The sequence below is a fragment of the Heliangelus exortis genome, chromosome 7, assembly GCF_036169615.1.
Source record: "Heliangelus exortis chromosome 7, bHelExo1.hap1, whole genome shotgun sequence".
NCBI classification, from domain to species: Eukaryota; Metazoa; Chordata; class Aves; order Apodiformes; family Trochilidae; genus Heliangelus; species Heliangelus exortis.
Genome location: NC_092428.1, coordinates 1,232,786 through 1,245,070, shown reverse-complemented (window position 1 = coordinate 1,245,070; position 12,285 = coordinate 1,232,786). Strand labels below are relative to the sequence as shown.

At 38.8% G+C, this 12,285-nt stretch overlaps 1 protein-coding gene across 15 annotated transcripts in view; it reads left to right on the top strand.

Moving 5' to 3' along the window:
* Positions 1–12,285, top strand: part of PPP3CB (protein phosphatase 3 catalytic subunit beta) — a 40,404-nt gene that overhangs the window by 23,890 nt on the left and 4,229 nt on the right. For 5 of the 15 annotated variants that reach the window (XM_071748110.1, XM_071748101.1, XM_071748106.1 and 2 more), the window contains 4 exons: positions 2,451–2,535; positions 3,399–3,496; positions 8,086–8,115; positions 9,784–11,543. In XM_071748110.1, the coding sequence (XP_071604211.1) occupies positions 2,451–2,535; positions 3,399–3,496; positions 8,086–8,115; positions 9,784–9,962 (392 nt within the window). In that variant the 3' untranslated portion in view covers positions 9,963–11,543. Of the gene's footprint in view, positions 1–2,450; positions 2,536–3,398; positions 4,490–8,085; positions 8,116–9,783; positions 11,544–12,083; positions 12,144–12,285 lie in introns of those variants that run through there. The other 10 variants (XR_011726650.1, XR_011726651.1, XM_071748114.1 and 7 more) reach the window with 6 other exon arrangements.

Genomic DNA, 12,285 nt, shown 5'->3' with positions numbered 1-12,285 from the left:
AACCTGGTTTGCATAGTACTTTTTTTCCCCCCCTCCAACTGAGATGTCAAAAAGGTATTTTTTGATTGTATGTGCAATTTTGAAGATGGCTGGATTAAAAAAAAAAAAATGTAAAAAAGCCTTCTAACTTAACTTCATGGTATATCACCTGTTTTTCAGAAATTCCAGGTTAGAGAATTCTGTGCAGAAAAATTCTTCTGACCATAACTTACCAAGCAATCAGTTTGCTCTCTGTATAAATGTATCCCCTGCAGAGATGATTTCTCATACCTGAGAATGCATTGGATCATACAGATGTTTCCAAAGATGAATTCTTTGAAACAAGAGCACCAGGATTTCAGAATTTTTTTTGTTGCACAGAGGTTGGGCTTGGAGAAGGGGAGAGTTCCTTGTGGAGGGTGTAATCAAGACCTGTGCAAGCAGATGCCACTTCACTGCCTCTTCTCTGAACCACCTCTGACTTTTGGGCTTGGCTGTGTTGCTTCTGGAGAGCTGGGGCAATAAAAGATTATATTTTAAAAAACCAAACCACACCCAAACTGCCCCAAAATTGGCCTTTTTTTATGGCAGAGGGAGCTCCCAGAGTTGAGCTGGAGGCAGTAGCACTGCCTGCAGTCTCTTCAGCCTCTGCAGGTCAGAGCTCTGCAGCAGGGCAGCCCTCAGGTAGGTGGAGACAGGAGGAAAAATGAGGGTTTGTAGGGAAAGACTGATGGTTCCTCATTTAGCCTCAGCCTTTTCAGGCACTCTGAAAGAGTTCCCTTCTCAGTCTAGATCCTCAACCTGGGATTTAATAGTGTTTAAAGAGAGACAGTAAAAACTTCTAGCACTTAAAAATGTAAAATAAATTATTTTCAGGAAAAATCAAACGTTTCGGCCTGTCCTGAGCTTTTCCTGAGCCTTCTGCTGGTTTATTGTTGTTGTTGTTCTTTTAATGTAGTGTCTGCAGCTCATTCAAGTTGTTCTTTGTTTAAAAAAACCTCTCCTGGTAGTTCCTGGCTCTTTCCTTTTGTTTCAATGGATGCCAGATACTTGTCCTACCCTGAGATTCTTTCATGTGCTCTCACAAAGGTTGTCACTCGCTCCTTTTTTTCTTTGTGCTGCTCTGTGTTTTCCTTCTTGTGTGACCTTGCTGTTGTTTGCCCTTCCATGCTCCATCTTTGCTGTTTTCTTGGGTTTGGTGCTGGGGGGGACATTTCCCTGCTCTCCTGTACCAGAAGGCCTCACTCATGCTCTGGCAGCTGTGTTCTGTTGTGCTGGAGTGGATCTGCTTTCATCTGGAAGCTGAACACCAGTGAGCAGGGATGGAAAAGGGCTTCATCCACAGCAGCCTTTTGGGATTGCAAGCAGAGAAAATCTGTGGGTGTGCAGCTTTCCCCTGAGTCTGGCAACTTTCACTGAGTGCCTTTCTCCCAGGGCTGCAGAACAAGAATAAATGGAAGATCTGCAACACCAGACAGCTGCCTGAGTTGGGACACTTCTGGTCACCCCTGTGGTTGAGTTCCAAGCAGGACTGAGTTCCTCTTGGGGAGATTTAATACTTCAATCTTTTAATACTCCCAGGGGCTGAGGAGAAGTAAGGACTTTAGGTCTGGTATCTCCTCATCTGCCTTTGCTGTTGTAGTGGAACTGTGGAGTCAGCAAAAGGAGAGGAGGGTGAGGGGAAGGATGAGGAGTTGGAAGAGCCCAGCAACACCTGGTGCTGGAGAAAAGAGCTTTTGTCTTGATCCAGTCAAGGCAGGCAAAGGTGACTGTCCCTCCCAACAGCAGAGCTTGTCCCCTCCCTTTGGAGTTGGTCTTCACTTGTACCTGTGACCAGGGGGATCTCTGCTCTGGGGATGCTGCAGTGTTCACTCCAGAATCTGTCATTTCTGCACATGGTGCAAACCTAGGGCAATGCAGAGCAAGGACTTGGGTGGTAAGGGAGGGAACACTGCAATTCTTTGGTGTTTTATTTTGGTTTTTCTGTGGGGGAGTTGACATAAAAACAAGTAAATAAACTCCTGAGTTTTTTTCTCAGACAGCTGTGAAAGAATTAGCAACCAATCTTTTTTTTGTTGTGGCTTCAGTATTTATTTGAGTTCTCCATTGGGCTTGAGTATCTCTTTGCATTCTGTGTCAGGCTGTGTGCCTACACCTTGATGTACCCAGAGGCCAGTGAAGAATTGCCAAGTTTACCCAGAGTGAGGATTGCTGGTGGTAGTTTGGATGCCTGTTAGCTGTAGGAAATCACTGTAAGCAATCATCCTCACCTTTTTTTGTGGTTTTTGTGGACACAGAGGTGATGTGATGGTGGTTTTGATGCTCTTCTGAAACCATAATCTGACAACTTTGTGCCCTTCAGTGTTTGGGTTCTGGCTTCCTGGGAAGAGTGGTGTTGAATTTGCTGCACTTTGAAACGGTGACCCTGTAAAAACTCCTGAGCTTGAGACTCTCTCTTATTCCATTGAAAGTAGGTACAGCTGCTGCACGGAAAGAAATTATCAGGAACAAAATTCGTGCAATTGGCAAGATGGCAAGAGTCTTCTCTGTCCTCAGGTACTTGCATGACTTCTGCCTTCCCAAAGCCCCTCTCGTTAGGCACATTAGGAAAACATCTCTGTGTCAGGAAAATAGGTGCCAAACGTTCTTCAGGGAGATCATTACTCATCAGGATCTTGTTTGGCATCCTGATGCACCCCCTTGCTGTTGGAATGTTTGATTGAAGAATACTGAAAAGTTAATTTTTCAAATGCATTTCAAGAAACGAGCCAACATGCTCTTTGGTTTACAAGTTATTTGCCCAGCTGTTAATGATGAGCATTGGACAGACAAAACCAAACCAGACTGAAATGGAGGAGGTCAGGACAGCCTCAGAAAGTTTCTGGCATTCCAGAAAGTGGAGGACTTAGAGGAGTTGTGTTTCAGGGTGTTTCTGTTTGTTTTCAACTTTAAAAAAAAATGCCATTTTCTCATACCTGTCTAGATCTAGAGGTTTCAGTCATGTTTACCCAAAATGTATGGTTTTCCACAAACCATAATTGTTCATATAGGGATTTTTTTTTTAATTGGTGTTTCCTGAAGCATAGGCACTCTTGGAGCAAAATTGTGATTGTTTTGTGGCACTGAGATATTCTCAGTACCTCGTGAGGCTGCTAATTTCAGAGCTGAGGAGGCTGCATGTGAATTAACTGCTCAGAGTTTGTTCCAGAAGTAACCAGAGTTTATAACTCCCTGGCAGAGGAAAGATGGGTATGGAATAGATGCATTTCCCCCTCACTGTTTGGATTTGGATGTAAATTCAATCTTGAGATGCATAAAGCACAGCAAAAACCCCAGCTCTCCCTCCCCCATCCCTTGTTTTCCTTTACCCCAAGTTTTGAGGAGTCCTGACTGAAGGTTTTGTCCCTCTTCTTTCACAGGGAGGAGAGTGAAAGTGTGCTGACACTCAAGGGTTTGACTCCCACTGGAATGTTACCTAGTGGAGTGTTGGCTGGAGGACGCCAGACCCTGCAAAGTGGTAATGATGTTATGCAACTTGCTGTGCCTCAGATGGACTGGGGCACATCTCCCTCTTTTGCTAACACCACACATAATGCATGCAGGGAGTTCCTTATGCTTTTCAGTTCTTGTCTCAGCGGCTGATACAAGCCCAGTGTCACGTGTTAATCAGGCAATGTCAAATGGATACTTCACCAGGGTATAAAACTAAAAGCAAATGAGTTCAGCTGTGTCAGGCCACGTTTTATTTTATTTATTTTTTTTTTCTAGACTTTGAGCTCCCTTAGTTGACAATTTTTCAGGTGGTGCAGATGCTTGAAGTGAGGTGCCCTCACAGACCTGATACGGAGGCATTCGATGGTGACAGATACAACCCTGGCAATGTGCTTTTGCATCATTGCTTCTCTGCTTCCCATTAAAGGGGTTTTATGGTAGATGTGCAAGAATTTTCATTGATAGTGTCAAATACTTGTGGATACGTAATGCTGACAAACAGCTGCAGGCTGCAGAGCTCCACACTGCCCCCCGCTGATAGACCGAACCGTGCTGCGTTTTGTACCCTGGTAATTAATGCCAAAGTTTGTTCTCTATGTTGTTTGTCAAATGTTCTATGTATAATTGACCTCCCTGAATTGTCCTTGTAACATGCTGTTTCCTTCCTCTGCAGATGTAGCTGCTTTCTTAGATCTGTCTGTCTCTCTCTAGGTATAGATGTATGTCTGTATAAGTGTTAAATTAAACCACTATCCCAGACACTTGTCTGTCTCTTGATGTAGAAGCAATGTTGTAGCACCTTGTTTTTGAGGTTTGCTGCATTTGCTGCTGCACATTGTCTGTGCATTTTGAACGAGAATGTATTGGAAAAATATTCAGTAATTGTTATAAAGATCAGCTGAGAATAAAGGGACTGAATTTAAAACTTGTAAATAAATCAAAATAAAAGGGTGTTATTAAGTGTGCATATATTTTTTTGCATGAAAATAAAAAGAACTCTATACAAATATACCTGTAATCTGGCTCATTCAATATTTTATAAAAGGTTTTCCTTTTTTTTCCTTCTTTTTTTTTTTTTTTTTTAGTTTGTTGAATCATTGGATCAGATTTTTCAGAAGGTCCATAACCAATTAATTAGGCTCAGGGAGAATGCTACGAGCTGGTACCAAATGTGCTAAAAGAATGAAGTCCAGGTTTCTGCTCACAGTGGTGGGTAACTCAAATGTGCCAGCCTGAAACTGGGCTTCATCTCAGCAGCACTCTTAAATTATTCTGAGACTTTTTATTGGCCATCTTCAGACTCAATTAGAAAGTGTAAAATCTTGTATGGGACCACTGACTTTTATAACTATCCCTCTTTTTAACAGATTTTCCAAGAGTAGCTGCCTTTCTCATTTTGGGATCAGGCTTTGAGTTTTTCAGATTTTCTCTGTAGCTTTTTTTAAAGCCTTTCACTACGTTTTCTATTAAATTATCAAAGCTGGTTTTTAATAGCTTTGAAACAGGAGTGTCACATTTTAAGTCATTTTTCAGTGGACATATAATGTCTACAAGTAAGTTTATATGTCCAGTGTATGTGTGTGATTGTTTTGTGAATGTCTATAACAAGAAATGGTGTATATGTTTCCTAATCCATCCAACTATTCCAAAAGCATATGTTCTAGTTTTAATTTTCATTGTTTAGTAAGATACTTTATTATGCTTTAAAAAATGAGTCTGCATCCCTCTCACTCATTTAACAGATTTTATCCATGTTGCATTACAAGTATCAGAGAGGATCAAACTGACTAGAAAATTTTTTTAACATAAAACCTTTCTACCATTACTGAAAATGTGGGACATTTGGAAAGTATGCAAAATGCATTTTGGGTTTTTGTGGGTATGATTTATTTTTTTTTCCTTGCCCCTTTGATGGCAATATTCCTTGAAGCACTACATTAATATATATACCTCATTTGTTTTAGTCATGTTGATTGTTCAAAATTACTCATGCCAACTGTTATTTCTCCTGAAATTGCAGTCACTTCTTACCAGTAAGAATTTTATTTATTCAGTCTTTAAAAAATAGATGTTTTCAGGTTATTATGCTCAGTGGCCTGCCTTGAAGTAAACCAAAAATAAAATAAAACTTGACTAAACCATCATAATATCAGTGAGTTCACATTCTTGGCAAAACTCTGGTCACTGGTACAGTACTCCAAATATTTAATTAACCTCTTCAGGATTATTGTTCTGTGTTGATGAATGCATTATCAATACTTTAAAGCAGTCTAGATTTGAGAAAATAGGAGAACTTGTATAAATTGTACCTTTTTTTAATCCTTTTGTTTGCTTGGCCATTCACAGAAGTGCCCAACACGTGGTGGGGTTTCCAGGTTTCAGTGTTCAAGGCCCAGTTGTGCTGCTTGACATGAAACCCCTGTAAGAAGCTCTGGGAGCTCTAAGAAATTGGAGTGTAAACTGAAATTTCTCTAAAGGGCTAAGCTGAGACATTTTGTTAGGGCAAATATATAGAGAGAAAATATGTGAAATGATTATAAAAAGTCAGTTAAAAAAAAAAGATTGGGATAAAAATTCCAAAACTACATCCAATGGAAGAAGTCAACAGGATTTTTTTTTTTTTTCCAGAAATACATAAATGTATTTTGGAAAAACAGTTCATAGGATATTTTTAGAGAGCTTTAATGTTGTAGGATAAAAATAAACTTTAGGAAAGCATTTTTAAATTTTTAAAAATCTAGATTTATAGTTATTTATATTGCTTCCATTATAGCAGCTGAAATATTAAGGACCATGTTAAGTATTGTTCTTTAAAGGAGCATTTCCTAGTTACTCTGTGAGCTGAATGTTGAGCAAAGACTTGAGGATCACCTGTCAGGTTACTACAGCTCAGTATTTATTGGAGGTTTAGTAGGGTTTGCAAAGAACAGAGTTTTAATTTAAATGTGCCTGCAAAAGAGAATCCAACAAAATTCTTTTCCAAATTGTGCTTCTTTAAAGTGCTTGCATTTTCCAGTCAGTTTGTTCTTTTATGTCAAGTTGAAAATTATTTTTTTCCTTAACTCTGTGATGTGTGTTCCAAGATCTTTTTGGAATAGCAGTACTGCAAGTAGAATGGACTTAGGAGTAAATTTTGCAATTTGTTCTTTATGACCAAGCTACATAATTTGCAGAGATAAATCAGTATTCATGATCTTTTCAGGAAAAGATTGAAAACAAAGACTTCACAGGTAACAGGAAATGGTGGAAAGAGGTGGTTGGTTTTTTTTAATGTAGTTTTTTTTATTTGAATGGCAAAGTGATTCTAGTGTGAAAGTGTGTATTTGGGGACTTGATAAAATCCTTCTTAAACCAAATTATTTTTACAACTTGAGAAAGTTTCTTCCCATTAATGTAGCATAAATAACCAGCCATTCAAGTGGCTTTTTGATGCAGTTCTGAGATCACCCTTGTCTCTCTAGATTTAAGTGCAGGACATTTTTTCTTTTGTCCTGTGGAATGAGCAGTATGTCACAGAAAAATGCTGCACTACCTTTAGGTATTTTGCAGTATTTTAGTAGCAACTGATGCAACTGTCTAAATTTCTTTATTTATTTTAGATTATCTCAGTGGGAACTGTTTCATGCAACAGTGAGAGTTTAGGCATAGTGGAGGCAGTTGATACTTAACATTGTGTAGGCAACTGGAATTTTTTTTCTGGATTTTGTTGGACAGGAACTAAGAAGTAATAAACTTAATTTGCTCTAAATAGTTCTAGTCTGATACAATGCTATATTTTCTTGTGTAGTGTTTCTGGAGCAAGGCTGCCCTTAGAGAAGGTCATTTTGATTTTGCTATCCTAATGACCTCGTTTTAAAGCTTTTGACTTCTAGAGCTGAAAAAACTGGGAAGGATTTTATACCTTAGAAATGACAGCAGGTGTCATGGTTGTTTAGTTAAAAAAACAATAAACTGTATTTTTGTTTAGATAGTCTGATTAGTTCTCCCACCAAGACTCTGTTAAATCCAGACCTCTTCCTCTTTTAGGCTTTGTTGTTAATTCAACCACTTTCTGAGGCTTTATAAATAGAACTTGCTGGTTATGGTTTAAATTGCACCATCCAGTTCTCTGAAATACCCATTTGAGCTTAAAATATGATAAGAACTTGAAGTACTAATTAAACTTCAAGGAGCTAAACCTAAAGAGAGAAATAACACTCCTAGTGTCGTTTTATAGCACCCTTCCTGGAAATTTAATGAAGCTCATTAATGCATTTAAACCTTCAGAAAGAGAAGACTCAAATAGATGTTTGTTTGCTTTTAAAACTGTGCTGCAGCTTTAACATCAGCTGAAGTTTTTTTTGTTGCTGTCTTAAATAGCATCAGTAAATTAGTGTTGCTTTGAAATACTTCTAGTTGATAAATTGCATTAAAAGTTCAGGCAGAGTTTCACTTAAAATTAAATAAAAAAAACCCCTATCCCCCCCCCACCCTTAGTTATAATTTAAAATAATTGTAGCCTAAGCTGGAGTAGCTTACTACTATATTAAATTGATCATTGCCTTTTCTGCTGTGCGATATTACACTCTTCATCTTTCTCATTCATTTTGCATGCATCTGCTCACTTCTGTACAGCCACTGTAGAGGCAATTGAGGCTGAAAAAGGTATGATCAGAGTCTTTGCCCCTGGCAGAGATCTGTGGTGTCTGGGAGGGAATTCAAAAGTACTCTGTGTGGGTGTGTTTTACTTTCAACTTGCACAAGCAGGGATGAATCAAGGGCATTGATTCATCCCTTTTACATGTAACATTCATTTCTGGCTCTAGGGTGATGATTGTCTTTAATATTTTAGGGAAGTTCTTGGGGTTTCTTGGTCCTTATTTTTTGTTTGTTCGTTTTTTTACAAAATATGCAGTAGGTTTTTTTGTATGGTAGCATGTTGTGATATGTGGTGTTGTCTTGAAGTCCTTAAAACTGGTAGTGTTTAGTGTTTTTTTCTGCACACAGCTGCAGGGTTTTCTTTGGTTGTGGGGGGTTATGTGTGGAAGGAGGGTTTTTTGCATGCCTTTTCTCACTAGATTTATTTTAATGGCTTTGAACAGGTTTTTTTTAAGGCTTTCTGAAACGCATCTGGAAGTGCAGGATATGTAAATGTAATGGTTTTTTTCCTAGAGATTTTTAACATCCCTGGCCAAATTTATTTCCAGTCTATCCTCTAGCCTGCCAGTCTTGAGGCAAATTAAATTCCATGGATTATCAGTGCTAAAGAAGTTGTCTAGACACCCCTTGCTAGTGGGATTGAGCAGAATGCCATCGAATTATGTGGTGTTCAGAGTGCTCAGTGTCAGACTGCTGGTTTTGCAGAGGTATTTTCATTTCCTCTTGCTCACTGTTGAGTGCAGTGGATGCCAAACAGCAAGGCAGTTGAGAGCTACCTTACCTTCAGGGTTTTCCAGTTTTTTGGCCACAAAGCTCCCCTTAATAACCACTTTGCTTTCTAATTAAGGAAGTCAGATCTCCAAAAACTTCATAAAAAGTGCCACGTTGTGTTGTCACACACACATGCAAGAGGTCTGGTGTGAGTGGAAAGCTCACAACAAGAATTACCTCATCCCAAAGACTGTAGTCTCTTTTTTTTTTTTTTTTTTTTTTAATGTGCTCAGCCATTTCCAGGTCTGAATTTCCCCCCACAGACCTGACTCATTAAACCAGTCACTAGCAGAGCAACACCTCTCTTCTGTCCTTACCAACCCATCTCTATTTCAGCCTCAGAGTTTAACCACAGCCCTAACCTGGTGACTTGTGGTTGTGTCCATTTCCATCCCCATTAGCCCAGAGCAGGAACCTCATCCTGCAGTTTTTGCCTGCCTGAAAACTGCAGGATCAGGGCTGTCCATCCCTGCCCAGGTGGGATGGAAACCTCCCCCCAACTTTTGTAACCCTCTGCTGCTTTGCCTCGCTGTGCTGCTTGACACCTTCCTGGCATCCCAGCAGATGCTCAGCTGAGCCCCAGGAGCTGCCCACACAGAGGCAATCAAGTGGGCTTCAGCCCCTTGATTCCTCCTCACAGAATATTTGCCATACTTTGTTCTTTTTTTTGTTTTTAGTTACAATCTGAAATCATGATTGCCACTGAGCCTGTCAGGTTAGAGAAGCTTTTACTAATAGTGCAGGTGCAGAGCCATAGGTCTCTCTGGCTGGTTTCTTAACCTGGTTTTTTTGTGGTTTTTTTTTTTTTTTTTTTAAACATAATTTGTAAGAAAAAGTATATGCTTTTGACTTTTTTTTTTTTTTTTTTCCATTACTGACATATCAAATTTGCATTTTGTTAAGCAATACGAGGATTCTCTCCGCAACATAAAATCTGCAGTTTTGAAGAAGCAAAAGGTTTGGATAGGATCAATGAGAGAATGCCACCACGAAAAGATGCTCTGCAGCAAGATGGCATTAACACAATAAACACCACAAATGCCAATGGAAACAATGGGACTGGCAACAACAATGCACAGTGACCACCTCCAGCTTCTGGTTTACTCACTCATGTCTTGCCTGAGAATTCCTTAGATTTCTGCTTCTGGATGTGACAAGAGATGGAATAACTGCCAGGGGGATGGCTTGGAGTGTGACTACTTAAAAACAGGAGGTGGAAAACCATCCCAGGTGATCCCACTGGAGAAGAGAGCACGTCCTGCTTTGGAGACAGCAGCCCCTGTCCTTGGATGGTGACCTCCTGGAGCTGCCTCACCTCCTGCCAGGGAGAGAGCTGGGCTGGTGTCACTAAAGCACACCTAGATAGCATCTTAAGCTTTCCCTTCTCAACACTTTTTAAGTTTACAAATGGGATTTTTTTTTTTTTTTCTTTTCAGTAGTTTGTTGGTTTGGTTTTTTTTTTTAAAAAAAAATAAAAAATAAAAAATCAGACTTTTCAACTACAGCCCTAAGAGCTAACTATTTATTAATGGACAGCGGTTTCATGAGATGTCTTTAGAACCATAGAATGGTCTTAAAATAGCTGAGGCTGCAGAAACTGTTATCTTAAATAGATGGGGGGAAAAAAATGCCAAAAAAAAAAAAAGAAAAAAAAATTTCAGTTGGTCATTCTGTAAAATGCTGACCTCAGGTTTACTCCTTAGATGTTGCTAATTCTATATTCACTGTATTTTTTAGTTACAGCTTATCAGAAGATTTCTATGTAGGAATGTTTATTACTTGAACACAGATTTAAAAAAAAAAAAAAATATTTAATTTAGAAACTTTTTTGCCCAGCTTTTTCAACTCTTCCCCACCTTGAATTTAAAAAAGAAAAAAGGAAAAAAAAAAAGTTATTATATATACTAATTTTAAAAGTAAGAAAAATATGGACGTGTTAATTTTAAGGTACTTTTAATTGAACTTTGTACATTGTTTAAGTAAATTTTGATTCATATCAAGTCTGTAAAGCTTGGCATTGTATTTTGTGTATGCATGTTTTCATTTTGCAAATATTTAATATATAGACCTATGCTGTACGTCTATAGGTTACCTAGGTGTTATGGGTACTTTTAGTTTCTTGTGAGCATTATGGTTGCATTAATAGCTGATAATCACTGGGCTGAGCAGCTGCAAGCTTTTTATTATTTTAAATCTGTAAAGGAAACTGAAACTGTATTGGAAATCCTTTTTGTTTAGGCAAAGCAATTGCTCTGTTCAACTGCTGAGGCGTTAGTGGACGTGTAAACAGGAGACTGCATGTACTTTGGTATCCACAGGACTGCTTGGTTCAAATAAAAATTGAAGCCCTGTGCTAATTTGTTCACGAATAATGGACTGTACTGATTGCCACTGTACTTTGTTATATATATTTTGACATTTGCTACGTGTCCTTCTCATCCCCTGGAACACAACTTGAAACTTTGGTCACTAGAGTTCATCTCCTTTTTCTTTTTTTTTTTTTTTTACTATTTCTTTTTATTATTTTTATTTTTATTTCTTTTCCCTTAAAGTACAACCTGTACATTACCCCTAAGTTGGAAGTTTTATGCATGTTCTGAACTATTAAAGTATTTTATAAACAGTAGCACACAATAAATTTTGTGCATGGGCTGCGGCTCCTATCACTGTGTATTGGTTTTATTTGGCATTCGTAGGTCTAACCCGGCCTTGAAAATTGTTTCAGAATACTCTTTTTTAGTCAAAATTTAAGCTATTAAAGTAGTTGAAATTTAAGCTCTTGACAAAATAGCCTGAGAGGTCAGATTTAGCTTGCAGAAAATTAGCTGAGTGTAAACACACTTTAATTTAAATATTATTCATGCTTATTTTCTGTGGCTTCTGAGTTCTCTCTCATCAATAAAATCCCTGGATATTTTCTGCCAGCTCAGCTGGACACCCCTGGTTGGTTTGTACAGGCTGGGAGCAGGGCTAAGATGACTCTAGAAGGGCTGCTGGGTGCAGCTGCCTTTTGGGTGCAGGTCTGGACTGAACATTTGAGCCCAGTGAGTGTGTTGGGGCTGCTCTGTGGGCATTAGGGGAGGTCTGGCTGGCTCCACATCACTTTTAAAGTCAGAACATGCTGCTGCACAGGGTGAGAATTAAGAAGATAGTGAGGTGGGATTGCTAATGGAGTTGTAATGTTTTGTTTTACTTCATTGCAGATGCTTTCTAATTGGAAACTCTTCTCCAAGTTTGAGGGCAGAAGATCAAGTTAAACAACAGTAAGTTTTTTCGTTTTTTGGGGTTTTTTTTTTGTGAAACATCCCCCTCTGAGGTGTATGGATTGCAGAGGTTGTCATACTAAGAGCAGAACAAACACCTGTTACTAAGCAGGACTGAAATTTTACATGAGGAACATTATGA